Here is a 24,817-nt window from a genome sequence, read left to right as displayed (position 1 = left end):
TGAAACAAATCAGAATTATCTAAGCCAGGGGATTCCAATTAGTCAAGTTTAAGAGATGATTAGTTGAAACTAGTTACTGATGGCCACACTTTTAAAAAAATCATCTCATTTTTAAATAATTTCCCCTAGTGCTTGCACAAGAGTTGTCATTTATTCCTCCTACAGCACCATTTGTCAGTGATACATTAATAGATATTACCAATTCTGTGTTGAAATAAGTTTGGAAAATAATACTGCTCTAACTCATCTTTCAAAAATGTTGAGGAATGACAATGTACGTTTCATATAATATATACTGCCTTGATGTACTTATTTTTCATTTCTTCCTTTAAAGTTTCTTTTTTAGATTTTTTAAAAAGATTTATTTATTTATTTATTCATGACAGAGAGAGACAGAGAAAGGCAGAGACACAGGCAGAGGGAGAAGCAGGCTCCATGCAGGGAGCCCAACATGGGACTCGATCCTGGGTCTCCAGGATCACACCCCGGGGCTGAAGGCGGCGCTAAACCGCTGGGCTACCGGGCTGCCCTCTTTTTTAAATTTTTGACTGATTTTAGGTTTACATCTCTAGGTTATATTTACTTTTCAGGTGCTTATATAAATGTACTTCATTATTTTATCCAAGTTTAAATCATTTCATTTTATTCCCTCTCCCATAACATTCTTGATAAAAACCTATTTAACCTGAACTTAATTTTTAACTTTAAAACTATGAGATTAAATTATAGGAAGAGTTACAATATGTGTCCTTTGAAAAGAAACCATTATATATTCAAAATAATTGGTAATTCAGTTTAAGAAAGTATGTTAATAGACAAAATTGATACAGGTCACAAAAACAAAGTCATAACAATGATATGTAAAGACAGTAACTTTTTTATTATACTAAAGACAATAGAAACCAAAAAAAAAGAAAAATTGAGTAGTCACAATTTAAAAGACTGTTCCCTTCTAAAAACTATAAGCTCTCAAGCTGAAAAAAAAAAAAGACATATACCAAGTATGTAAGAAAAGTTATGCTTAATTAAAAAGTCACCATTAGGTGTGTGGTTACTTGTTAGAGCAGTATTTCTAGGTACATAATTTTATTGATTGGATCCTAAAGTCAAACAGTAAAGATTAGGTAAGATTTTTTTTTTGTCCTTGGTAAAAAGTTTATAATACTCTTAGATTCAAAACTAAAGTCTTTAGTTATGTGTTTCTTATATAATGTTTCATGTAATGTTCACTTGATCTAGATATGTGTGTTACAATCCCTTGATCACAGCTTCAGTAATACTCCAGCAAAAAGTGAGCAAAAAAACAAATCCTTAAAGAAACAGTTGTAAATTATATTCACCTCAGTTTAATTATATGAGCTTTTTCATGTGTAAATACTTTGTATAATTTACACTCTCCATAATAAAACTGGTTTATACTATAAATACTACCAAGAGAAAATAGATCAAAAGTTTCCATCGTAAGAAAGGAATGAATGAAATAAACATTTAAAAATTAAATGGCTCAATTGGTAAAGAAAGAAATATTAAACTTTTCATTCTATTTCCTATGAATCATTTCACAGTCATAGCTTAGAGACACTAAAGTTTGCTCTTAAGGATCTGAACGTTTATTTCCTTAAAAAAATAATACTGATTCTCCAAAAAGACCCTCATACTACTTATCCAGTAATATTCAAGCATTTGCAATGGCAAATTATTAGCAGGAACATTGAAGTATGCAAAAATATGAAGTAAATCAAGCTCTTGGTATTTCCAGGTGAAAAATCTGAGTAATTCAACGACGTACTTGTCCATATTCATCTGCTTGCAACTTCCCCAAAATGTCATCAAGTGACTAGTTGTTAAGGCCAATGCCTTTTATTTTTAGACATCAGAAAACATAAACACACTTTCAAACACTTCAATACAAGATAACAGAAAATAATTACGTTCTATTGTAAATAAAGAAAAAGTGAAATTATATTCTCATCAAAACTCTAAAATTCAAATGGTATTCTTTAGAGAGCATGTTATAAAGCAGTGATCCTCAGAGATGATGATACACAGCAGTTGTCTGCAAACATTTTTGCTCCTATCCCCTAAAATAATTTTGACAAATAAGTGATGTCTGTGCATATTTAAACTATATGAAAATTTTCATCCTAAGTTTCAGTTACAAAATATGCAATTTCTACCATATCATAAATAATGATTTTTTTAAAATAAAATCTAGGGGCACCTGGTTGGCTCAGTTGGTTAAGCGTCTGACTCTGTTTCACCTCGGGTCATGATCTCATTGGTCTGGAAATCAAGCGCTGCACTGGGCTCTGCGCTCAGCGGGGAGTCTGCATCCCCTTTCTGTCTCCCTCTGCCCCCTCCCCACAGCTCATGCTGTCTGTCTGTCTCTCTCTCTCTGAAAGATATAAATAAGTCTTTAAAACATTTTTTAATTAAAATATAAAATCTAAATTGGTCTTTCAAGTGTATCCTATATACTAATACCACACTGAATGGATACCTACCAAAGTCTAAAATAAAATAGTCAAAGCAATTTGTGTTTCCTTGTATACTTTCTCCACAGAATTTTATTCTACTTTGAATCTTGAAAATCTTTTCTTGATCGCCAAGGTTTCTTTGAGGAAAATTTACAAACAAAAAGCACATAAACACTTATATTAAAACTACCTTTAGTTTTCTTTGACCATAAGGCCCCCAGTTTTTTTAATCATCGGGATTGAGTTATCATTACAACTATTATGAGCACATAATTGATCAAATGACAAATAAATTATAAATGTTGACATAAAATTACTGAAAATAAAAGAGTTTAATTGGAAAAATACCTCTTAATGGAATAAATTGGGGGAAGTGGTGTTTATGAAGCTTTGATTTTAAAAAACTTGATCTGGGAAACGAACAAGGGGTGGTGGAAAGGGAGGTGGGAGGGGAGTGGGGGTGACTGGGTGACGGGCACTGAGGGGGGCAATTGATGAGATGAGCACTGGGTGTTATGCTATGTGTTGGCAAATAGAACTCCAATAAAAAAAAAAACAAAACTGTTGAACTGTCCCTTTGTTTGGCTCTCTGGAGATTTTACTTTTCCAAGAAATTCACGTTAGAAGATTCAGGTGAGATAAGAGGTATGCCTTCCTTCTGTAAAGTTAGGAGAATGGCAAAGTGAAGTGAGGAATGGGAACAGAAAATGCCAACTGACCCCCTGTGGCATTTTTGGTAGGTCAATTTAAGGATTTACAAAGGGATTTTTGTAAAAACTTTTCTGTGCCCCACCCCCCATATCCCTATCACAATTTGAATACCACTCCTCTAAGATCCCTAGGGACAGTGTTGTTAACTTGAGCTAAGAAAAAGTACTTTTCCTGAGTTATTCCTTTGGTCAAAGAACTGATTTTGAATGTTTCTTGGATGGTACATGTTACATGTTGAAATCTGCTTTTGACCATCTGGCTGGCCAGCATAAAGTATGTGTCATCTGAGCTATCCCCTCACTGATCAGCCAATTCCTTCCATACTTGTACAGATTCTGAACTAAGAAAGCCCATATTAAGGAATCAGCACAATAGCTCCATCTGTTAATAACTCACTTAGCATATACTGCTATGGAAAAGCACTAGAGAAAGAAATAGTTCGGCAGCTTTTAACATGTAAATATTAAGTGAGCAAAACAGTCTAGTAAAACATTTTAAAAGAACACTGAAAAAAAGTAAACACTATTACTATTGCTCATCTTAAAATGTAATGAATAGGGCCCTTATCCATGGAATGTCCTAAAATGTTTGGTTCGGTTGTACTACCTAGGATGGCTCAAAGAAGAAAACCTTCCAGAAAGGATATGTTTGGCATTCAATCTCTGTAGATATGAGTTGACCCTATCCTGGAATGCCAGCGTGGCTTCACATCCACAAGCATCTTCTGTGGAGATGAGTCTTCGTGCTTCTTCAATGGCTGATGACGACAGTACACAAAATGTTATAGCTCGTTAGAAATCATAGCAAACCAGGAAATCTACAATTCAGTCCTTCCATTTGTAAGACTTAAATGCATTTTCCGGGAGGTAAAAGGATATAAGAGCACATAGAGGAAAAAATACTTTGGAATATTAATGTCAGAAGAAATTGAATTAGTTGTTGGGAATTGTCAAACCTAGCTGTTGATTATAGTAGAGTTCATTACATTCACTATACTTTTGTGACTGTTGGAAACTTTCAATGATATAAATATGTAAAAAGTTGATGTAGGGAAGCCAAGAACACAGAGCTAAGATAATTAATCTTATTATGATACCATGTCCTCATTAAGAAATGAAAATGAGAACAATTCTCTCTTTGGCCAAAATATTTCAAGAATTAAAATCAGATAATTCCTGATTTTTTTATTCAGACTCTTATTCTATTGAATGGTCTGAACTGAAAGTTCCATAAATACTTTGGAAGTAAAAATTCAGGTTTGTATCCGCATTTAAGTAAAGAACCTGGGAGAATGATAACGCTAACTCCTAGTTCTTTCTGAAATACAGAGAGGCAGCTATTCCTACTCACTATCATAGCCCCTAAAGTTGCCTAATAGAAATAAGAGTAACTTCCCAGGTCTGAAGACTGATGTATAATCTTCCAATTGAGCATTACCATCATCTGAGGACAGAGAATGGTCCTTCACTGCTATGTTTTCTCCCACAAAGGATATAGGGCTAACGTGACCATAAATTCACTTGATTAAATATAATCTATCTGTCCAAATTCTGTTAACTTTTAGGAGCGCTAAACCACTGAGCCACCCAGGGATCCCCAACTTCCCATTTTCCATAGAACAAAATACAAACTCCTTTCCCTCCCCACAGATCAGGATGACGTGGCCCCTGCCTCACTCTCCATGTTGGCACCACACTTCCCTGGGCTGGTGGTGCTTCCCTCACACTGGGCTGCCTCTCCCCTCCTCTCCCCCTGAAGCCACCACACAAGCCTTGGCACCGCCCTCCCTCTGCCAGCACCCCAATCCCAACGTAACCACAGCTAGTCCTCGGGTTTCAGAGGTCACTTCCACAGAGAGACACTCCCAACCTGAAGTAAGTTCCCTAACCCCCACTGTCCCCACTGTCTCAGGACCCTGTTCTTTTCACATGGCTCTTCATTCATAAATTGCTATTTCCTTGTCTTTTCCCCTTAGACTGCTATCAAAGACCATATCCATTTGGTTCGCGATTATATACCTAGTGCCTAGAACATAGTAGATGGTCTATTTACTGAATGGCTGATAGAATGGTTGAAGGAACACACAAGTAACCCCAACACAAGGTGTCCTGGGCTGAAAGAGGACATAGCCCAATGGAAGGGAAAGGGGAACTCTGGAAGAGGGGTAAGATTGAACTAGGCCTGGGAATTAAAGAAATACATACAAACACTATTTTGTAGCATTTGACTCACACAAAGTAATTTAGAGAACACTTAGGCAAGTGATAAAGCATAATAAAAATAAACACTAATTAATAAAGCTACATAACTTAAGAATTAAAATATTATGAATACTGTTGCAGAGACATCATTTAAGTAAAAGTAGAAACACTAGAAGATATTTGCAACACATAGGACAACAAAGAATTTATATCCAGAAATGTGAAGGGTTCTTTTGAGTCAGTAATAAAAATACAAATAACCCAATAGAAAAGTAAGTGCATAAGTGGCATTTCCCAATAAAAATTTCAAATGACCAATAAATACAGGAAGAGGAGCTGAACCTCTCAAGGAGCCAGGAAATGAAAAAATGAAGACCATGGGGAGACACTTTTTTGCCTCCACTAGACTGGCAAAAATTGAACCCAACAAAACCCAATGTTGGCAAGGATTGTTGTCCTTGGATTTTGACAAGTAAAAGTGGTGAGGGAAAGGGGTCCCAGCAAAGGGTGGAAACGGGCAGGGCACGTTCCTGGAATATCTGCTCATCCACGTAATGTGGACAGCAGAGGCAAAAGAAATGAATGGGTGAAGAAGACAGGTTACCAGGAGCAGGGAGAGAAGGGAACAGGTTCAGAGCTTCAGTTTGGGATGATTGAGTTCTGCAGATGGACAACAGAACCATCACATAACTGTAGAAATGCACATAACACAGCTGAACTATACACTTAAAAATAGTTAAAATGCGAAATTGTGCATTATGTGGATCTACTGCCACCACCACCACAACAAAAAAATCCAACTTAGGAAAAGACTTTGATTAGAAGGAAACACAAAGAGAGAGAAAGGAATCACAAGGGAAGAATGGCTGGGAAGACAGCCGAGGACCTCCAGAGGACTTGGGCCAGAGGAAAGCTTCCTCCTATAAGATGATCCTTCCAAACAAAACAGGCTAGAAGGAACAGCCTTTACCTGAACACGTCTTGTCATCTTCATTCAAGATGTAGCCGGGGTAACAGTCGCAGTGATAGGCCGCCACCCCATCATCCACGCAAATGTGCTGGCAACCGTGAGAGCCCTGAGCACACTTGCTGCCAACTGCCCGAGAGCAGGGCAGGAGAGAAAACATTCCCAGGTTACAATGGGAAAGTAAACATGGATTTCTGAGAGACAAAAGCTTTGGTTTGGTTGCAACAGATGCTTAGAATGAACCCTTTAGTTGTCAGCTTTCAGGAGAAAACCGGTCTTCCTTGCCTACATCCCACATCCCTCCCTTTACTGCCTCCCCCCTTGCCTACTCATTTCCTGCCAATATCTGGGAGCCCCTCCCCTTTTTCTCCTGCCTGGATACTGGGGCTGCACTGAGACTTGATTATATCCCAGAACTTACCTTTGGCTTCTCCCAATGCCCAAAAATGCCTCCAGCATCTCCAGCTACACAGGGATTATTTTCACCATCACCAAAAATAACATATTAGCGACCCACTTGCACAGGGAACTAACTTTGATGCTCACATAAATTTGCTGCTGTGATGACCAAGGGCCTGCCCTTGATAGCATACAAAGTGGGCCCTCCCTTACTGTCTGTCCCTCTCCCGGGCTAGTCTCTGCTTTCTCAAGATGTTCATTCTTTTCTGTGCCCAGCCTGTAAATTGCTCAGAGGCAGAAAATGTGCTTCCCTACATCCCCACAGTGCTTTGCACAGTCCTGGGAACCAAATAGTTGCTCAGTACTCTTTAATTGATTTTTTTTTTAAGGGAATTGGTGATGTGCCATTTCCCTTCGTCTCTCTTGAAAGGGTCACATAATATCCCTCCTCGAGAAACCTGGAGCATATACATAAAAATCTTTAAAAAGTTTGATGAGGCCAAAATTTTAAACACCGTCTTAAACGGTAGGAATTCTCAGAAGTGTTTTCACATTACAAATGCCCCCTGTTCTGCCAGTGAGCTTAAATCAAATTAATGAGGATTAGCCAAGTCATAAGGCTCAGATTCACAGAAGATTGATCATCTAGAAACTGTCAGGGAAGAACTTACTTCCAACTTACTGGAAGACCTGTGTGGGCCTAACTCAGTCATTGACAAAGTCTCCTTTACTAAAAGGATCCAGCTTTAAGATTAACACTACAGAAAAGTTCCAGGCCAAGTTTTAATTGGAAAAAGATCAGTTCAGCCTATCACACCAAACAGTTACTGTCCAACTGACTTCCTCTAAAGCTCCCATTTGCTTTACAAGTCCCCAGTGGACGGAGTCATAAAATTTTCCTGGATAAGGATCCTACATTCAATGAGTGTTTCTCATAACTCTCACTCCCTACCCATTTCTAAAGTGCGCTATGTTTGCAAAATCAAGTGAGCTCACTGCTGTCTGAGCAATGCATGCGTTAGTCTATAAGCGTGGTGGAAGGTCTAAAGCCCGATTCTTTCAAATATCTTCAAGAATCTCTTCCTGTGTGAATCGCAAGTTGGTTTCACTGCCACAGAAAGTGCCAGCTATGAAAGAATTTGTAGAGCGACCTTACCCGAACATGTTTTATTGTCTGCATTCAGAGTATAGCCCTCGTAGCATTCACAGTGATGGGACCCAGCTCTGTCATTCACACAAACGTGCTGGCAGCCATGTGTACCAAAAGCGCACTGGTCTTGAGCTGCCAAACAAAAGTCCAGAAGAAAAGAAATTAAAAATGGAAAAGTCTTTTCTTACCCATATGTAGAAATCTTCTTACCTGTAGCTAGAAATCGATAAGAAGCAAATCTATTGGAAACCTTCCACAGCCATCCGTACTATCGGTTCACATTGGAAGTTAGCGGAGTTGAATAAAATCCTATGCGCACAGTCCTTATTCTTTTTCCTTTCCCAACTGCTTTGTCTTTTTTTTTTTTAAGATCTTATTTATTTGTCAGAGAGACAGAGAGAACACAAGCAGAGGGAGCAGATGGCAGAGGGAGAAGCATACTCTCCACAGAGCAAGGAACCCGATGCAGGACTCAATCCCAGGACCCCGGAATCATGCCCTGAGCTAAAGGCAAATGCTCAACCACTGAGCCATCCAGGCGCCCCAGAGCATTCTTTGATTTTATTTTATTTTTTCGTTCTCTCATTGTAATTCACTAAACTGTCTTTAGCATTTGGAAAGCACTGCCAGGGCGAGGTACAGAGAATGGAATGCACAACACACTCCCCCATGTGGGCCATGATACGACATAACACACTGCCATTTCTGACTTTTCTAGGAAGGTTCAGAAATCGCAAATGCCCAAGAGAGAAAAACCAAGTACCTTGTGACCTACCCTCCAATACTGGCTAGGTAGGTATGCAGAGAGGGAGGTAGCAAAAATAAAGCCTTCTCCCCCACTTACCTGAGCATGTCTTCTTGTCTTCGTTCAAGGTATAGCCTTCATAGCACTCACAATGATAAGAGCCAGTCCTGTCGTTCACACAGATGTGTTCGCATCCATGAGTATTAAGGGCACACTTATCAATAGCTATCAAAAGATCATCAGGACAAAGGTGAATGCATGGAAAACGTGGCAAATTAATTAAGAGTACCACACACACACACATCTCACTACCTAAACAAGGTTGCTTAGCACAACAGAAAAGCCCCAGGACAGGAGGTTGGGAACTGATTTCTGTGCTGGCTCTTTGACTAACAGACCCCATGACATGGGTAAGTCTTCCTTCCCTGGCTCTCAATTACATCATCTATAAAAATGAGTAGTTTCCTTCCTCTCAGAAACTTTTTCTGAGGATTTAAACCAAAATGGCCCTAATTCCTATCTTTACTGATCGTGTGTGTATATTCATATACCAGATAAATAAGAACCTGTCTAAACTTTCTTCTGTGTCTAAATCCAATGAGCAGCTGTGGTCACAGAGACAAAGGGGCAGCTTGTATTTAATCAAGTAAAATCCAGGACAAGTTCCAAATCCTCAAAAGGACCAAGAGTTTTGACTCCCTTCCTTACTAACCCATTTCCCTACTAACCCTGTTCTCTAAAACTAATTATAAGAACTATAAATAAACTGATTCATGTATTACCTCACTTCTCTCCAACAGTTTTGGAGGAAAAACACTGATAAGCAACAGGGAACCCACTAAAGAGCAATTAGGAGAAAAGCAGAAGGCCGGTCCATGGCCAGGAGAGTAGGTCCCCAGACAAGCCCCAGCCAGGCACTCTCCCTGAAGCGGGCCTCACCTGAACATGTCTTCATATCGGCGTTCAAGGAGTATCCTTGGCTACACTCACAGTGGTGCTTGCCGTCCCCATCACTGACACACACGTGCTGGCACTGGTGTGTGCCAAGTGCGCACGGGTCAGAAGCTGTGCATGGGAAGTTTACAGGAATCAGTATGGACACATCAAAAACATTCCAGACACTTTCTTCCATGTCAAAAAGACCTCGCTCTCTGGCTCCTTTTCAATTATAGTGCACTCTAAAAACTGCCTGTTTTCTGCCTCTGGCTCACTGGAAATACCACTCTCACATTAATCATGTTACTAGTTTAAAATTATAGATCTCGTTGTCAGCTTTCTCAAAGGAAAAGGAAATTTTGAATTTGGAGCTGAAGCCAAACACTTACAGGGATCAGACAACTTGATATTTTATTCAATGTATCCACCCAGCCCAGGATGAAGGCTTCTACTTCCCAACTCAAGACATGGGGAGAACTACAACATACTTCTTGAAGATCTATGAGCTAGTTGTCCTGTTGCAGCCAGAATCTGCTTTCCAAGGGCTCTACAGTTTGGGTCAGAACAGAATTCACACACAGGTAGGCCTCTCAGCCTGGAACTCGCTCATTCTTGGATGAGTTACAGATGTGAACATGTAAACGATGGAGGGCAAGGCAGGTAACTGCCTTCTGAATGAGCAGCACGGATGCATGAGCCTAAACGTCCACGTAGGCAGCCTCACGGCCACTAACGTCTACAAGGTGAATGGGCTCCCATGCTCAACACAAGCAGGTAAAAAGAAAAGGAAGAATGGAATAAATGAGATTATGTCATCTAGGCTGCATCCCCATCTTTTCACTCCTGGAGGTGTTTATATCTTGTTGGATTTTTTTTTCCTAGTGACATGTTTTGAAAGAAAAATCAATGAATTTAGTCATTTCTGAGAAACCAAGGAGGCCTGTTGGAGGAGGCTGGCACCCCTGGGCAGGTAACCCAGCCTCGACTGTTTTGGCAACAGGTCAAGGCTAATATTTTCCCAAAGAAGGGCCTTTTCATGGAGCGATCTTTCCAACCCGTTGACTACAACAAGCTGCCCCTCAGTCTTTTTTCCATAGAGAGGACATTTTTTCCCCCAGAACAAGCAGGTCTTTTGTACCAGAAGGAAAAGATCACCACTCACCACTTGCTACTTTATGGCCTGCAAGCCCAACCCCAGGTGCTAGCTTTGAGACCCAACTCTGCCACAGGCCAGTGTCTTTATGGAAAAGCTCTCACCCGCAAGCACAGGGGGTTTTCCTGGGTGAAAGAAAGCCATGTTCTTTTGAGAAACCAATGAATACCAAGTAGATGCCACCAAAGCCAAGGACAGCTTGTGAAGGCCCAGTGTCCTGGGACAGGAAAGACAAGGGGCCACCAGCCAGGTCTGGCTGAGTTGAGGCCAAACTTTGCTCCAGACCAAGACTTCATCTCCCATTTCCTGACAAACTAGGGTGATTGCTGAGCTCCACAGTGATTTTGATATAAAGTCTCGTTGAAATTCACAATTGTAATTACGGATTCACTTGTGTGTCTCATCACCATCTCCAGACTACTGCTTGAAAGTAGGGAGGTACCTTTGTCTTTGTAAAGATACCTTTATCCTTGTGTCATCAGTGATCCACTAATATGTATCAAATAAAGAGATGGGGAGTAGGTGATACAGCAAAAGGTATCTACATTTAAAAATTCACCTGAACTAGAAATTTGCCCACACCTGTTGGATAATTCCACAGATGGCTTTGAAACACTATATCTCTAAATGATAAAAAATAAATAAAGCATGAATATAGATAGACAGACATATAGACAGATAGATGGATGCAAAGAAAAAGAGAAACTTAAAAGTAAAAAAATATGTTTCATACATTCATAATTCTGATCTAAAAATAGAGCCCAGCAGTAAATGGATTCATATTCATGGATTTGACTGATACATGCTAAATGAATTAAATTAGTTCCAATTAAATTAGCATGCTCATTCGCAAACTCCATCCTAAAGGAAAAAAGACAGAAGGACAGTAACAATCTTTTTTCTTTTTTTTTTAATCTGCTTCTGGCTACCTCACAAGTGAAGTGAAATCCTACCCACCCCCCCACCCCTGGTTCTTAATCCTGTCCCTCCACAAAGAATTATCAGATGAAGAGCAGAATCTGAAAACTAAGAGTATCTAGAGAATAAGCAAAACCCTGACAGTTACACTGAACACCAACTGATCCTTCCATGGGCAGACAGATACTGCTCCCTGTCTTCTGCAGGAAAACAAGCAGAGTTCTGTTCAAATCCTGAGATGGTAAAGCTAAAGAAAATATCTAGGAAAAATGGAGTTGTGGGCAGAGAGGAGAAAAGAGGTGTCTTGAGTTTTTCATTTTTATTTTTTTCTGAGCTCATCAGGGAACAGCAGGATCATTTATCCTGGATATTTCCAGAACTTCACATTTCTAATGCAAACATGAAGATTTTTATGAGCAAACCAAGTTACATATAAAGCAACTCTATATTCCTAAACCAACAAAGTGTGTTTAAGTTGGGAAAAAACACAAGGAAAGCACTGCTTATATTTCAGTTTTCCATAAAGTTTCCACAAAAAAAAAAAAAAAAAAAGAATAAATCTTTTTTTCTTTGGATACACAACATCTGAAAATAACATCCTTTCTAGTTGAGAGCAAAGACTTACCGCAAAAGGTTTCCTGGAATCTAGAGGAAAGTTTCTCAATGACCCCGTAGGTCTCCACGTAGAAAACATGCTCATCTAGTGGCTCACTGGCAATCATCTTGAGGGACTCCATGTCTGCCCGGTCCACGCCCACGGCATACAGCTCAATACCAGATGCCCGGGCCCGAGCCGCCACCTCGTTCACCTGGTCCTGGGGCCTCCCGTCTGTCACAATGATGGCCACCTTAGGGATGTTGGAAGTGGGCCCCCGAGCACCTGCCTCCTCGGTGAAGGCCTCATCCATGGCTGTCTGGATAGCCAGGCCCGACATGGTGCCTGTGGACAAGGGTGTGATCCGGGCCACGGCCTGCTTCAGGGACTGCTTATCCGAGTAGGTCTGCAGATGGAACTCAATCTTCACGGTGCTAGCATAGTTCACCACTGCCACCCGTGTGTCCGCCGCCCCAATGTCCAGAGTGTCAATTATCTGGGAGACAAAGGTTTTCACCTTGGTGAACTCCAGGGGCCGCACACTGCGAGAACTATCGATGATGAACACCAAATCCAACGGCCTGCTCTTGCAAACACCTGCAGAGAAAGGTGTGGGCAACAAGCACGGCTGAGCAATGATGGGATCCCAATCAGAGACAGGGCAATCCTCGGAGAGCCCTGGGGTTGGAGGCACTACTATCTGCTCTCGTCCCCAAGACCATCCTCCCTTTAGAGGTTGAAAGCACCAAGGTCTTCCAAATTCCCTATGAGAATTCACAGAAGAAGAGGTGAAGTTCCTCCAAATATCTCCCTACAGGCTGGCTGAACCCCAAACTTCCACCTACAACCTCATTCCTCTGCTTCAGGTATAGCTCCCAAGGTTCCTCTTGACTCCCAAGGTTTCCAGACCTTTCTTGGGCACCTGGGCCATGGGACCATTGGACAGGGCAATGGAACAGTGTCCCTGAATGGCGTGAAAGGTGAACTCAGGACAACCTCGCTGCCCTGCCCAGGCCTCACAGATACCTCAGGCAATGGCTGCATCAGAGACAAGCACACTGGTGCTTTCCTGGAGGCTTTCTTCTTCTACTTCACCACCAGCAGGGTAAAATCTGTCCCCAGTCAGCGCCCCCTCCTTCTCATCATTCATCAGGCTTTAGTGAACCCCGTGAGTCTGAGATACTTAAAAGTGAAAAGAAGAATGACAACTTAATCTGATACATGTCTGTCATGCTTCCAACTCTGCGTGTGTCTGGTTTTCAGGAGCAGAGATGCCCACTGGTGTCTACCCTCCGCCCCCCACAAACTCCCGCAGTCATCTCTTCCATTTTTTTCATTCACCAAATACTTTTCTGGAGACATGTCATGTATTCAACCCTGGGGCTACAGAAGCAAAGAAGCTTGTATCTTTCCTACTCAAAAGTACCAAGCACCAGGCACGTGGGTGGCACAAGCGGGATAAGCATTCGGCTCAGGTCATGATCTCAGAGTCTTGACATCAAGCCCTGAGTTGGCTCTGTGCTCAGTGCAGAGTCAGCTTGAGATCCTGTGTGTGTGTGTGTGTGTGTGTGTGTGTGTGTGTGTGTGTGTGTGTTCTCTCAAATAAATAAATCTCTGGGGGAAAAAAAGTACCAAGTACCTTGTAATAACACCACACATCTTTGGGGCTCCTGAGTAGCTCAGTTATTTAAGCGTCTGTCTTTGGCTTGGGTCATGATCCTGGGGTCCTGGGATTGAGCCCCACACCAGGCTCCCTGCTTAGGGGAAGGGAGTCTGCTTCTCCCTCTCCCTTTCTCTCTCTCATTTGAGAAATTTGAGATAGAGAGAGTGAGCAAACAAGAAAGCAGAGGGGGTTGGGGGGGAAAGGGGAGCAGGGCAGAGGGAGAGGGAGAAGCAGGCTCCCTACTGAGAGCAGGGAGCCTGACATAGGACTCAACCCCAGGACCCAGAGATCATGACCTGAGCAGAAGGCAGATGTTTAGCCAGCTAAGACACCCAGATGCCCCTAAATGAAATCTTTAAAAAAAAGAAAGAAAGAAAGAAACCACACACGTGCTCGTTTTCATCTCTTCTTTCTTCCCCTTTCCCCCAATCTCATTCTACATTCCTTCTTCTCCTAGCCACCAAAATCAAGTCCAAAAGTCAGGATTGGTTGAGAGAAAAAACAGTAATTAAACATCTTTTCCGAGTCATTCCTCCTCCTCTACACACACACACACACACACCTAATGTCCTAAATGGAAATGTGACTGGTGCTTGGGCATAAAGCATCAAACCAGGGTTCTTTCCTTCCAGGATCTGGACGGTGACGCTACTATAAGAAAGCGATTTACTCAGTGACTAAGGGGAAAAGATAGATTCAAAACAAACTCCTAGGCAAGACAGTTTATGACAGTAAAAGCCCTATCTGGAACAGGTATGATGCCTCCGTTATAGTTTTCTTCTAAAAATGGAAAATTATCCTCTCAGTTTTATCCTGCTTCCCAGAGGTATTCAATTAAGAAAATAAACCATACCTTACTTTCAACAACATTTTAGAGATCACAGGATACAAATAAAACAACCCTGTGAAGTCAGAGATGCAGAGGTTGTTTTTAATACCCATTTTATAGGAGAGAAGCCTGAGGTTCTGGAAGGTGTGTGAGCCAGAAAACAGCAGGTCATGGTTTGGACTCCAGGTTTCCTGACTCCCAGCCTAATGGGGCTTTTCACTGAATGGTTGCCTCTCTTTCTGAGGCAATATTTTCCACCACAAAAAAATCAACATTATCTCATGTACCCAGTAAATAAACATCCTGCTTGTTGACTTTGAGCCACCACCTGAAATATGCTGTATGTCATGTATTTAGTTAAGTCAAAAGAAATTAAGTGTTTTTTTTTTAAACAACTCTCGAATTTCATTTCATCCCTTAATTACCATGAAACAGGAGCAAGGAAGAATAATTATGATGAAAATCCTTCCTGGACATAGATGTAGGTATTTTTACATAATTGGAATAAAAGGAAAAATACATGGTGATATGAAATCCATATTTGACAGTGATTTCACTAATACCCAAATGGTATCCTTACTAATGTTAAGGTTATATTCTCATGGTAAATGTGCAGGATTCCTTCCTTCTCACACAGAATCCTTTATGAGAGGTTACGGGAGGTATGGTAGGCAAAATAAAGCTCCCTCCCCCCAAAGATGTCCAGGTCCTAACCCCCAGAACCTGTATGTTACTTTACATGGCAAAAAAAGACTGCAGATGTGATTATATTAATGACCTGGAGATGGGGAGTTTATCCTGGATTATTGGGATGGGTCCAGTGTAATTACAGAGGCCTCGAAAAGTGGAAGAGAAAGGCAGGAGAGATCAGAGTGAGGAGATGTGAGGAGGTCCCAACCTGCCCTTGGTGGCTTTGAAAATAGGGAAAAGGCCATGAGTCGAGGAGTGAAGGTAACCTCTACATGCTGAACCGGGCAAGGAAACAGCCTCCCCAAAATCTTTCCCAAAGGAACACCGTCCTGCTGACACAACTTTAGCCCTTTGAGACTAGTACTGGACTTCTGATCTACAGAACTCGTAGATAATAACTGTGTACTGTTTTTATGTCACTAAGTTTGTGCTAATTTGTTACAGCAGCAATAGAAATCTAATATAGGGCTTCAACAAGGATGGCGGGAAATTCTGTGAGCATCTGCTTACTCCCAGATTTGGACCCCCTCTGCAACATCATTGTTTTTGAATCTCACTCCCCTTTACTAGATTGCAGCACTTTCTCAGAAACCAAGAAAGGGAGAATCTGAATTTCCTAAAAGATTTCCATACTTACAATTTTGCTGACTTTTGATAGTCCTGCTAGAAACAAAAGCCCATAGCAAAGCGTAGCAATTTCCAGTTGCAAAAAAGGAGGGAATTTGGGGAAGAGTGAAATATGATGTTTATTAAGGGGTTATCACTCAAGCAAGATCAGTTTGGATTCCAAGTAATGCAGGGCCAGTGCTGCTTTGGGGGAACATGAACAACTGGCGCAGATCCCTCCTCTCTCCCAGTCCTGCTCCCAAGGGAGGTGTGTCAGGGCCAGAGGCCAGGTTGCCTTTTAGAAGAAAGGTTTCCCTACACTTGCCAACCCACCCACCCTCTGAATTTAATCCTTGTGAACCGTGGTACTCCAGCTCAAAGACAATGCTGTCACCATTTCGGATCCAGCCCGTTGGAGCTGATGCAGCAAAGAATCTTTTGTGCTCTTTCTCAACATTATCCAGGAAGGTGCAGAAGGGCATAGACAAAAGAGATTGACTTGAGTCCCTGGATGAATGAGATTGGAGACGCAGAAAATAGTTTGGTGCAGCCTCTCTTCAGCAAGACCGACACTGGACGTTTTGGTAATGAAGACCAAATTTTACATAAACAATTTCAAGAGCTTGGTAGATGGTAGCAGCAGAAAGATCCTTGTGTAGGATTTTGGAGCCCTGTGTTTTATTCTGGGCTCTGACACTGATTTCCTGAGTCATTTGATAAGCCTCAGTTTATATGCTTTTAGGGGTTGTGTCAGATGATCTTCCAACTGCTGCTCTAGGAACCTCCGCCAGAGGAACCAACTACTGACCAAAAAGGGCAATGGAATTGTTCATGAAAGATCCAGTGTCTTGGGTGTTTGAGGATCTAAGAGAGTAGAGGTTGGGATTGGGACCCAGTCAAGCAGAACACCTGGTCAGGGGCAGAAGAAGAGGTGGAGACCAGGATGGTCACAAGAGAGGTCTGGGGCCATCCAGGGGACTCCTTAGGTTTCCTTCCTGGCTTCCCACCCCCACTCCCTGGTGTGAATTCCAGTCTGAATTTTGGTCCAGATCCTAGACTGGACAGAGACAGTCTGAAGGCTGTGGCCAGAGGAAGGAGGGTCACACACCGACCTGGGGCTATAGATGAAGTGATTCCTGAGAACCGAAGGCAGAGTCTCGGGAAGGGTCTGTTCAGCTGCACAGTTAGGGGCTGGCACAGGGGGCTGGGAGGCGCAGGTGTTCCCTCGCTGCCTCATCTTCCAGGGAAAGTGGCTGGAGTTTGAGCTTCAGGCGACCCAAATTCTAGCCCCGACTATGAGTGACCTTGGGCATCCCCCTTCCCTTCTCTGGACCTGTTTCCCCACAGGATTCATGGGGGAGGGGATTCTTCCTCCCGCATCGCAGTCTGGCTCAGGCTGGGATGGACCAAGCACTTGGCGGCTTCAGGGGGCGTCTGCAGCTCGATGCTCCGCTTCCCTACGCCCCATCCCTCCCTGCCTCCCTCCCTCCCTCCCCCTTTCCTCCCGGCCGGCTGCTCCCTCCCAGGCGGGGGGCCCACTCCCGCCCCAGTACCTGCGCCGCGGGCCCCGCCGGGCTGGCCGGCCCCGGGATGGGGCGCGCGGGTGGGGGCGGCCGGAGCGGGGCGGCGCCCGGGGCTGCCCCCTGGGCCGCGCGTGCCCAGCCTCCGCCAGCCCGGGCGGGTCAGGGGGCCGGGGGCGGCGGGGGCCGGCGGCGGCAGCAGCAGCAGCAGCGGCCAGAGCAGCAGGAGCAGTCCCGAGAGGTGACGCGGCATAGCGGGCTCCGCACTCCGGCAGGTGTCGGCCGTCGAGGGTCGGTCGGCTCGCGGCAGCAGCCCAGCGCCCCAGCCGCGCGCCCTGGCGGCCAATTTAAAGGTCCCGCCGCCCCGCCGTCCCGCCCACCCCGCGCCCCGCCCTCGCCCCGCCCTAGCCCCGCCCACACCCCGCCCCTAGCCCCGCCCACCGCCGGAGCGCGGGAGGAGCCACCGGGCGCGGCGCCCGGGGCCCGCGGGAGCCGGTCGGCGCATTCCGGCGGCAGAAGCGGAATGTCTGGGGCGAGACGGCGGCGGCGCGGTGCCCGGAGCCCGGGCCCGTCTGGGTGGGCTCGGCCGGGCGCCCCTGGCCGCGCCGCGCCCCCCGACCCTGTGCCCGGGCCTGCGGACCCCCGGCCGCCCCGCGCCCTCCCGCGCCCTCCCGCGCCCTGCAGGCCCGACCCGGGCGCCGCCGAGGCCCCGGGCTCTGCTTTCCCGCTCCCGCCCGCGGTGCCTGCGGCGGGGTCCGCCTCCCTCCTCGCACCGCATTCCTTTCCCCAGCCAAGCAACCCAAGTTTTGCTGTGGGCTCTCAGTAAAAGAAAAAAGAAAAAAAAAAAGCCTCACAGATTCGAGCAGCATGAATAGAAATGCTTTCATCCCAGCTTCAAACATCCGTAAACATTTGAACTTATATTAACCAGGAATAGAAAGTCAAACATACATTCCCCAGGGAGCCCCCTGCCAGCTGGACGGGCAGCCTGTACCCACAGAGGCTTCCAAGGCGCCCCCATATCCCATTTCCTCCCCGAAGAGTAATGTGGCAGCCCAGGCCCGGGGGCCACCCAGGGGACCCTGTCTACTGGGAGGAAAGCATAAATGGTCTACCTGTTTAAGGGAACACGGTGAATTTAAGAAAAAGAGACTGGCTCTGCCTGAGGAAAGCAGGAAGGCTTCTAAAAACAGGTGAGGTTTGCCCTGGATCCTAAAATCCCTCACAATGAATGTGAGTTCCAACGGATCCGATCCAGGCTTCCTGCTTCCAGACTGTGAGCCCTCTAAAATCCACACTCGGGCAGTAACCTTAAAATCCCTTCTCTTCTTAAACCTTGCCCCTTCACTTCCAGCAAAATCCACATTCCTTCTCAGGGCCAACCTGGCTCATTGACATTCAATCCCACCTCCTCTGCAGCACTGACCAACATCCAGAACTATATTCCTGCTCTCCATGCTTCGACCATGCTAGCCTTCCAGCGTGTCCTGGAGGACACCGATCCTGTTCCCATCTTGGTCATCAGAGGCCAGCTCTTTATTAGTTTTTCAAACTTATTTTTAACCATAACCCATTATAACAACTACATTTTATATTATGAGCCAGCAGCTACATAAATAGATAACACGTGTATCCACAGAGATGATGGTTGCACAAGACGACACTAACGCTTACCACATTGGATGCTCTTCTATTCACCTCCATTCAGTTCTATTTCATTTTTAAATTTTTTTTATTTTTAAAGATTTTAAAAAATTTATTCATGAGAGACATAGAGAGAGAGAGAGAGAGGCAGAGACACAGGCAGAGGGAGAAGCGGGCTCCACGTAGGGAGCCCAATGTGGGACTCGATCCGGGGTCTCCAGGATCAGGCCCGAGGGCCAAAGGCAGGCACTAAACCGCTGAGCCACCCAGGGATCCCCCTCGTTTTTTTTAATGTGATCATGAGCACATAAGTTTGGGGTTCCCTAATATTCCCCAGCTGGCAGTTTAAAAAATTCTGTCTTAAATAGATTCTTTCCTGCTGTCTCTGCCTTTCTAATCTATTAGAGCGTCCTGTGTTTCATTTGGGGGATTTACTCAATTTGTAATTATTTGATATATATTAAATTTATTTATTTTTACACCCCACAAGACTGTAGCCTCCAGAAGGGAAGAGCTGACGCCTGCATTGTTTGGTGCTGACTTCCTATAAATTCCACCTTACTGCATGCAGGTTCACAGTCTATAGTGGGACTGAATATTTAGGAAATAGAAGATCATAGAACAGAGCTGAATGTTAACCCGGTCTTGGCAGGATAGTAAACAGGCACAATAGATTGTGATAAAAGAAATAACGGGTGATAGGCATTAAGGAGGGCACATGATGAGATGAGCACTGGGTGTTACTCCAAATGTCAGCAAATTGAATTTAAATCAAATATTTTTTAAAAGAAGAAATAACCTGGCATCCCTTTTTCCAAGAGCCTGAGGATGCTGAGGAAGTGGTCTTGCTCAGTTTCACTTCACTGCCTGACAACAGGAGGCTCTGTGCTGAGCAGTGGCTCCACAGACAGCCCTTCCCTCTGGCCTCCTCTAGTGGGGACTAGGTCCTCCTCCACCACCAGGCTCCTCTGAAGAAACTCAGAGGTAGAAGCAACATAAAACATAATGGTCTGTTTCAGCACATTTGCATGTCAGCGTATGTGAAGATTAAGACTGTTTAGGGTAGGGAAGGAATTATGAGTAATTTTCCCTAAAGATCCATTATAACACTGCCACTTTGTTTTTACAATCCTAAAAAACTATTTCTTTACTGGTCAGCTCTGGCTAGGTTGGGCTGTAGTAAGAATGACCGTAAGATCCCAAGTGCTCATAACAAGAAAAATGTCTTTCTTGCCCCGTTATGTGGCTTTCACAGGCTGGCTGCAATTCTTCCCTATGTCGTCTTCATTCTGGAATCTGGGCTAGGGGCGGACCCAACCTGAGACAACCAGGTCTTAGGGCAAAGGAAGGAAATGAGAGATAGCAGAAACAGATGACAGATCTTAACATTTCTGTAAGGAAGTAGAGTACATCAATCCCAATCACATGTGATTGGCCAAAGCAAGTCATGTGGGCAAGCCAGGTCCTGGAGTGGGGAATTAGAAAGTTTTTTTTTAATGTAAATCTTATTTCATTTAAATTCAATTAATTAACATCTAACATATTACTGGTTTCAGAGGTAGAGGTCAGTGATTCATCAAGCTTATGCAATACCCAGTGCTCATTGCATCACCTGCCCTCCTTAATGTCCATCATCATTACCCCATCCCCCATCCCCACCTCTCTGGCTGCCCTCAATTTGTTTCCTACAGTTCACCATCTCTTATTGTTTGCCTCCTTCTCTATTTCCATCTTATTTTTTCTTCTATTCCCCTATGACCCTCTGCTTTGTTTCATAAATTCCACATATGAGTGAGATCATATGATTATGGTCTTTCTCTGATTGGCTTAGTTCACTTAGCATAATATCCTCTAGTTCCATCCATGCATCATTGCAAATAGCAAGATTTCAATTTATCTAGGCTCTTTCCATAGTTTGGCTATTGTGATATTGCTGCTATAAACATTGGGGTGCAGGTGCCCCTTTGGATCACTACATTTATATCTTTGGGGTGAATATCCAGTAGTGCAATTGCTGGGTCTTAGGGTCGCTCTTCTGTTTTCAACTTTTTGAGGAACCTCCATACTACTTTCTAAGTGGCTGCGCCAGCTTGCATTCCCACCAACAGTGTACCGGGGCTCCGCTTTCTCTGCATCCTCACCAACATCTGTCATTTCCTGAGTTGTTCATTTTAGCCATCCTGACTGGTTTGAGGTGGTATCTTGCTGTGGTTTTGATTTGTGGACAAGTGATGTGGAGCATTTTTTCATGTGTCTGTTGGCCATTTGCATGTCTTCTTTGGAGAAATGTCTGTTCATGTCTTCTGCCCATTTCTTTATTGGATTATTTGTTCTTTGGGTGTTAAGTTCAATAAGTTCTTTATAGATCCTAGATACTAGCCATTTATCTGATGTGCCATTTGCAAATATCTTCTCCCATCTGTTGGTTGTCTCTTGGTATTGTTGACTGTTTCCTTTGCTGTGCAAAAGCTTTTTATCTTGATAACGTCCCAATAGTTGTTATTGCCTTTGTTTCCCTTGCCTTTGGAGATGTGTCTGGTAAGAAGTTGCTGTGGCCAAGGTCACAAAGGTTGCTGCCTGTGTTATCCTCCAGGAGTAGAAGGCTTTTACAGCCTATCATTGCAAACCATAATACAATCTAGCACAATTTATTTATACATCTTTTATAATGGGATGGATGGGTGCCCCCTGATGTCTCCTCTCTGGATTAGTAAGAATCTTTGGCCTCCAAATCCCGATCGACTTCTCACCTGAGGCCCTTTCCTTTGGGCCATCTAATCCTGACCACTTTTTTTTCTTAAGATTTTATTTTTAAATAATCTCTACGCTCAAGGTGGGGCTCAAACCCACAACCCCGAGATCAAAAGCACCACACTCCACCAACTGAGCCAGCCAGGCTTCCCTAATCCTGACCACTTTCTAACAGCTGTCCAGCTACACAGGTGGAGAGCCTCAGTAGATTGATTTCTTTCTACTGCTTGGTATCCTGTGAGTAGGGGAGCCACACTAGCTCTCAGCTCAGACCCACTGCAAAATGTCTCTGAAAGCCTATTCTGATATGTTGTCACCACCAGGGCCACGCCCCCCTCTTACCCTCAGGTTGTGTACTGCTGCCCAGCTCCAAAAGGCTTCCAGAACATAGGCAAGGCCACAGTGTCAGTTGGATTCCAAGAGCTATTTTCTCACATCCTGGACTTACTGATTCGTGACCAAAACACCTAGTTATGCTAATTTAAGAAACTCCCAGATTCAATTCTCTCTAACTCTGTGAGCCAGAAACCTAAAGGAAGGAGGCCTATTGTACATGCCTGAAGGCGGAGGTTCTCCCACTTGGCTGAGCCTAAGAATCACTCAGGAGGCTTATTAAAAGGCAGCTTCCTGATACTCAGGAATTAAAAGGCAAGTACCCAGATTCTTTTATAATGATGGTTTGGGACTGGGCCTAGGAATCTGCATTCAACAATCTCCATAGGCAACTGCCACCTCAGGGAATTTGCAATGTCCTGGTTCTAATGGTCTCAACACCGGGCTCAGACCAGGATCCAATGCAAGGGCAGGTGCAAGGAAGTGGTGACCCAACACAGACGGCCTTTGAGGGACTGACTGTGTGGTCATAAGACATCTTGGGCCTGGGAGTGACTATAGTCTCTCTCCTTCATCACATTTCTCAAGAGCAGTCACTAAAATTCAGATCACCAAATCCAAAGTCTTCTTCGGAGAGTTCAGACAGCTCCACTTTTGGCAAGTGTCCCAGTTTTAGCACCTTTCAGCAAAGCTGGTGTGTAATCTTGATTCTACATGAATTGTCTAAATCCTTTTCTACTGCCTTTCTTGCTTCCCATATTCCACAGTCTAGACATCCACAAGATTTTTTCTAGGTCAGCCTTTAAAAAATTGTAATAGATTTTTTTCCTAACCATAGAAGTAATGCAACTTACTGTGGAGAGTTTAGCAAATGTAAATCAGAAAAAATAAGAAAATACTGTCCAAAACACTACCGTCCAAAGATAAGCTATGTGGTATTATCTTTTTCTCTGCTTATATATTCATATATTTTTATTAAAAATGAGATCACACTGTATATTGTGATCTTATTACTTGCTTTTTGTGCTTAATGTATAGTGAACATTTTTGTTATATTCTTCTAATACATCATTCTAAATGGCTGTATTGTATTCCATCATATTCCATTTATTTCTGCAGTTCTCCATTGTGGGACACTTAGTTTCTACTTGTTTTTAATTTTTTAAAATATCTTATTTATTTATCCATGAGAGACACAGAGAGAGAGGCAGAGACACAGGCAGAGGGAGAGGCAGGCTTCCTAAGAGGAGCCCGATGCAGAACTCGATCCCAGGACCCTGGGATCACGACCTGAGCTAAAGGCAGATGCTCAATCACTGAGCCACCCAGGCGTCCCAGTTTCTACTTGTTTTTAATTATAAACAGTGCTTCAATGAATCTCCTTTTATGAATCATTATGAACTATTATTCTTTCCATAGAAGAACTTGTTGGTAGTAGAATGTCTCAATGACTAGGCCTTCTTGGGCCTCTGTGTACTATCAGATTAGGAATTCCACTGAGGGGTGCCTGGGTGACTCAGTCAGTTAAGCATCTGCCTTCAACTCAGGTCATGATCCCAGAGTCCCAAGATGGTGCCATATGTTGGGCTCCCCACCCAGGGAGTCTGCTTCTCCCTCTCCCTCTCTCCTCCCCACAGCTAGTGCCTGTGCTCTCTCTCAAGTAAATAAATAATCTTAAAAAAAAAAAAAAAAAAAAAAAAGGAATTCCATTGCGTGTGGTTTCAGCTGCCACCTCTCTCTTTGAGTGGTAATTCTCAAATCAATATCTCTTGTCCCAGTCCTGCTCTTGGGCAACAGACTTACATTGATAACTCTGCCTATTGTACGCTCCATTCAAAAGTCACAAAAGCACCTCAGCCATCTCCATGAATGAATTCAACATCTTCCTCTTCCTTTTTTTTTTTTTTTTAAAGCCCTAACTTGGGGATCAAACTCATGACCCTGAGATCAAGAGTCGCATGCACCACTGACTGAGCCAGCCAGGTGACCCTCCACATCTTCCTCTCCAACAAGCTCCCTTTTACACCTCATCTTCGCCTGTGGAATCAGCATTCTCTCAGCCACGTGAGCATGAAGCTTGATGTCCTTTATCCTCTCTTGATCCCCTTGTGTTAAAGTTTCACGTCTTGGGACGCCTGTGTGCCTCAGTAGTAGAGTGTCTGCCTTTGGCTTAGGGTGTGATCCCTGGGTCCTGGGATCGAGTCCCACATCAGGGTCCCCGCAGGGAACCTGCTTCTCCCTCTGCCTCTGTCTCTGTCTGTCATAAGTAAATAAAATCTTAAAAAAAAAAAAAGTAATAAAATTACCAAGTCTTCTACCCACATCTCCACCAGTTCAAATCTCAATTCTCAAATGTCCAGTTCTCAAAGCCTATCTCAAATCACTTCAATACAGAAGCTTATCCTTATCTTTCCAGCTGTACGCAATCCCTGAAGGAGGGGAAGACAGAAGAAATATGTGAAGAAATAATGGCTGAAAAACATCTGAAACTTGATGAAACTGATAAACCCAATGAACCTCAAGCACAAG

General features: G+C 43.6%; 1 protein-coding gene across 1 annotated transcript; it reads right to left on the bottom strand.

Annotated features, from left to right (window-relative positions):
- Positions 1-1,634: 1,634 nt before the first annotated feature.
- Positions 1,635-17,819, bottom strand: MATN3 (matrilin 3). Its single transcript, XM_026014948.2, has 8 exons — positions 17,594-17,819; positions 12,283-12,849; positions 9,590-9,715; positions 8,750-8,875; positions 7,912-8,037; positions 6,360-6,485; positions 3,835-3,945; positions 1,635-1,833 (listed from the first exon to the last, which is right to left on the bottom strand). Exons 1-8 carry the CDS (start codon positions 17,811-17,813, stop codon positions 1,778-1,780), a joined length of 1,458 nt encoding a protein of 485 aa, XP_025870733.2. The 5' UTR covers positions 17,814-17,819; the 3' UTR covers positions 1,635-1,777.
- Between the last annotated feature and the right edge of the window lie 6,998 nt (positions 17,820-24,817).

Source organism: Vulpes vulpes, chromosome 8, assembly GCF_048418805.1.
Source record: "Vulpes vulpes isolate BD-2025 chromosome 8, VulVul3, whole genome shotgun sequence".
Classification (NCBI taxonomy): Eukaryota; Metazoa; Chordata; class Mammalia; order Carnivora; family Canidae; genus Vulpes; species Vulpes vulpes.
Note: the sequence above shows the minus strand (reverse complement) of the source record. Positions and strands in the feature narration are given on the sequence as shown.

What these genes read in the sequence shown, in the direction of transcription:
- MATN3 (XM_026014948.2), bottom strand. Translation starts at nt 17,813, where the DNA reads ATGCCGCGTCACCTCTCGGGACTGCTCCTGCTGCTCTGGCCGCTGCTG. An exon ending in ATTCCAGGAAACCTTTTGCG is followed by an intron (nt 9,716 to 12,282) that starts GTAAGTCTTTGC and finishes TCCCATGCACAG; the next exon opens with CTTCTGACCCGTGCGCACTT. An exon ending in ACAGAGATTGAATGCCAAAC is followed by an intron (nt 1,834 to 3,834) that starts ATATCCTTTCTG and finishes ACAACTAGTCAC; the next exon opens with TTGATGACATTTTGGGGAAG.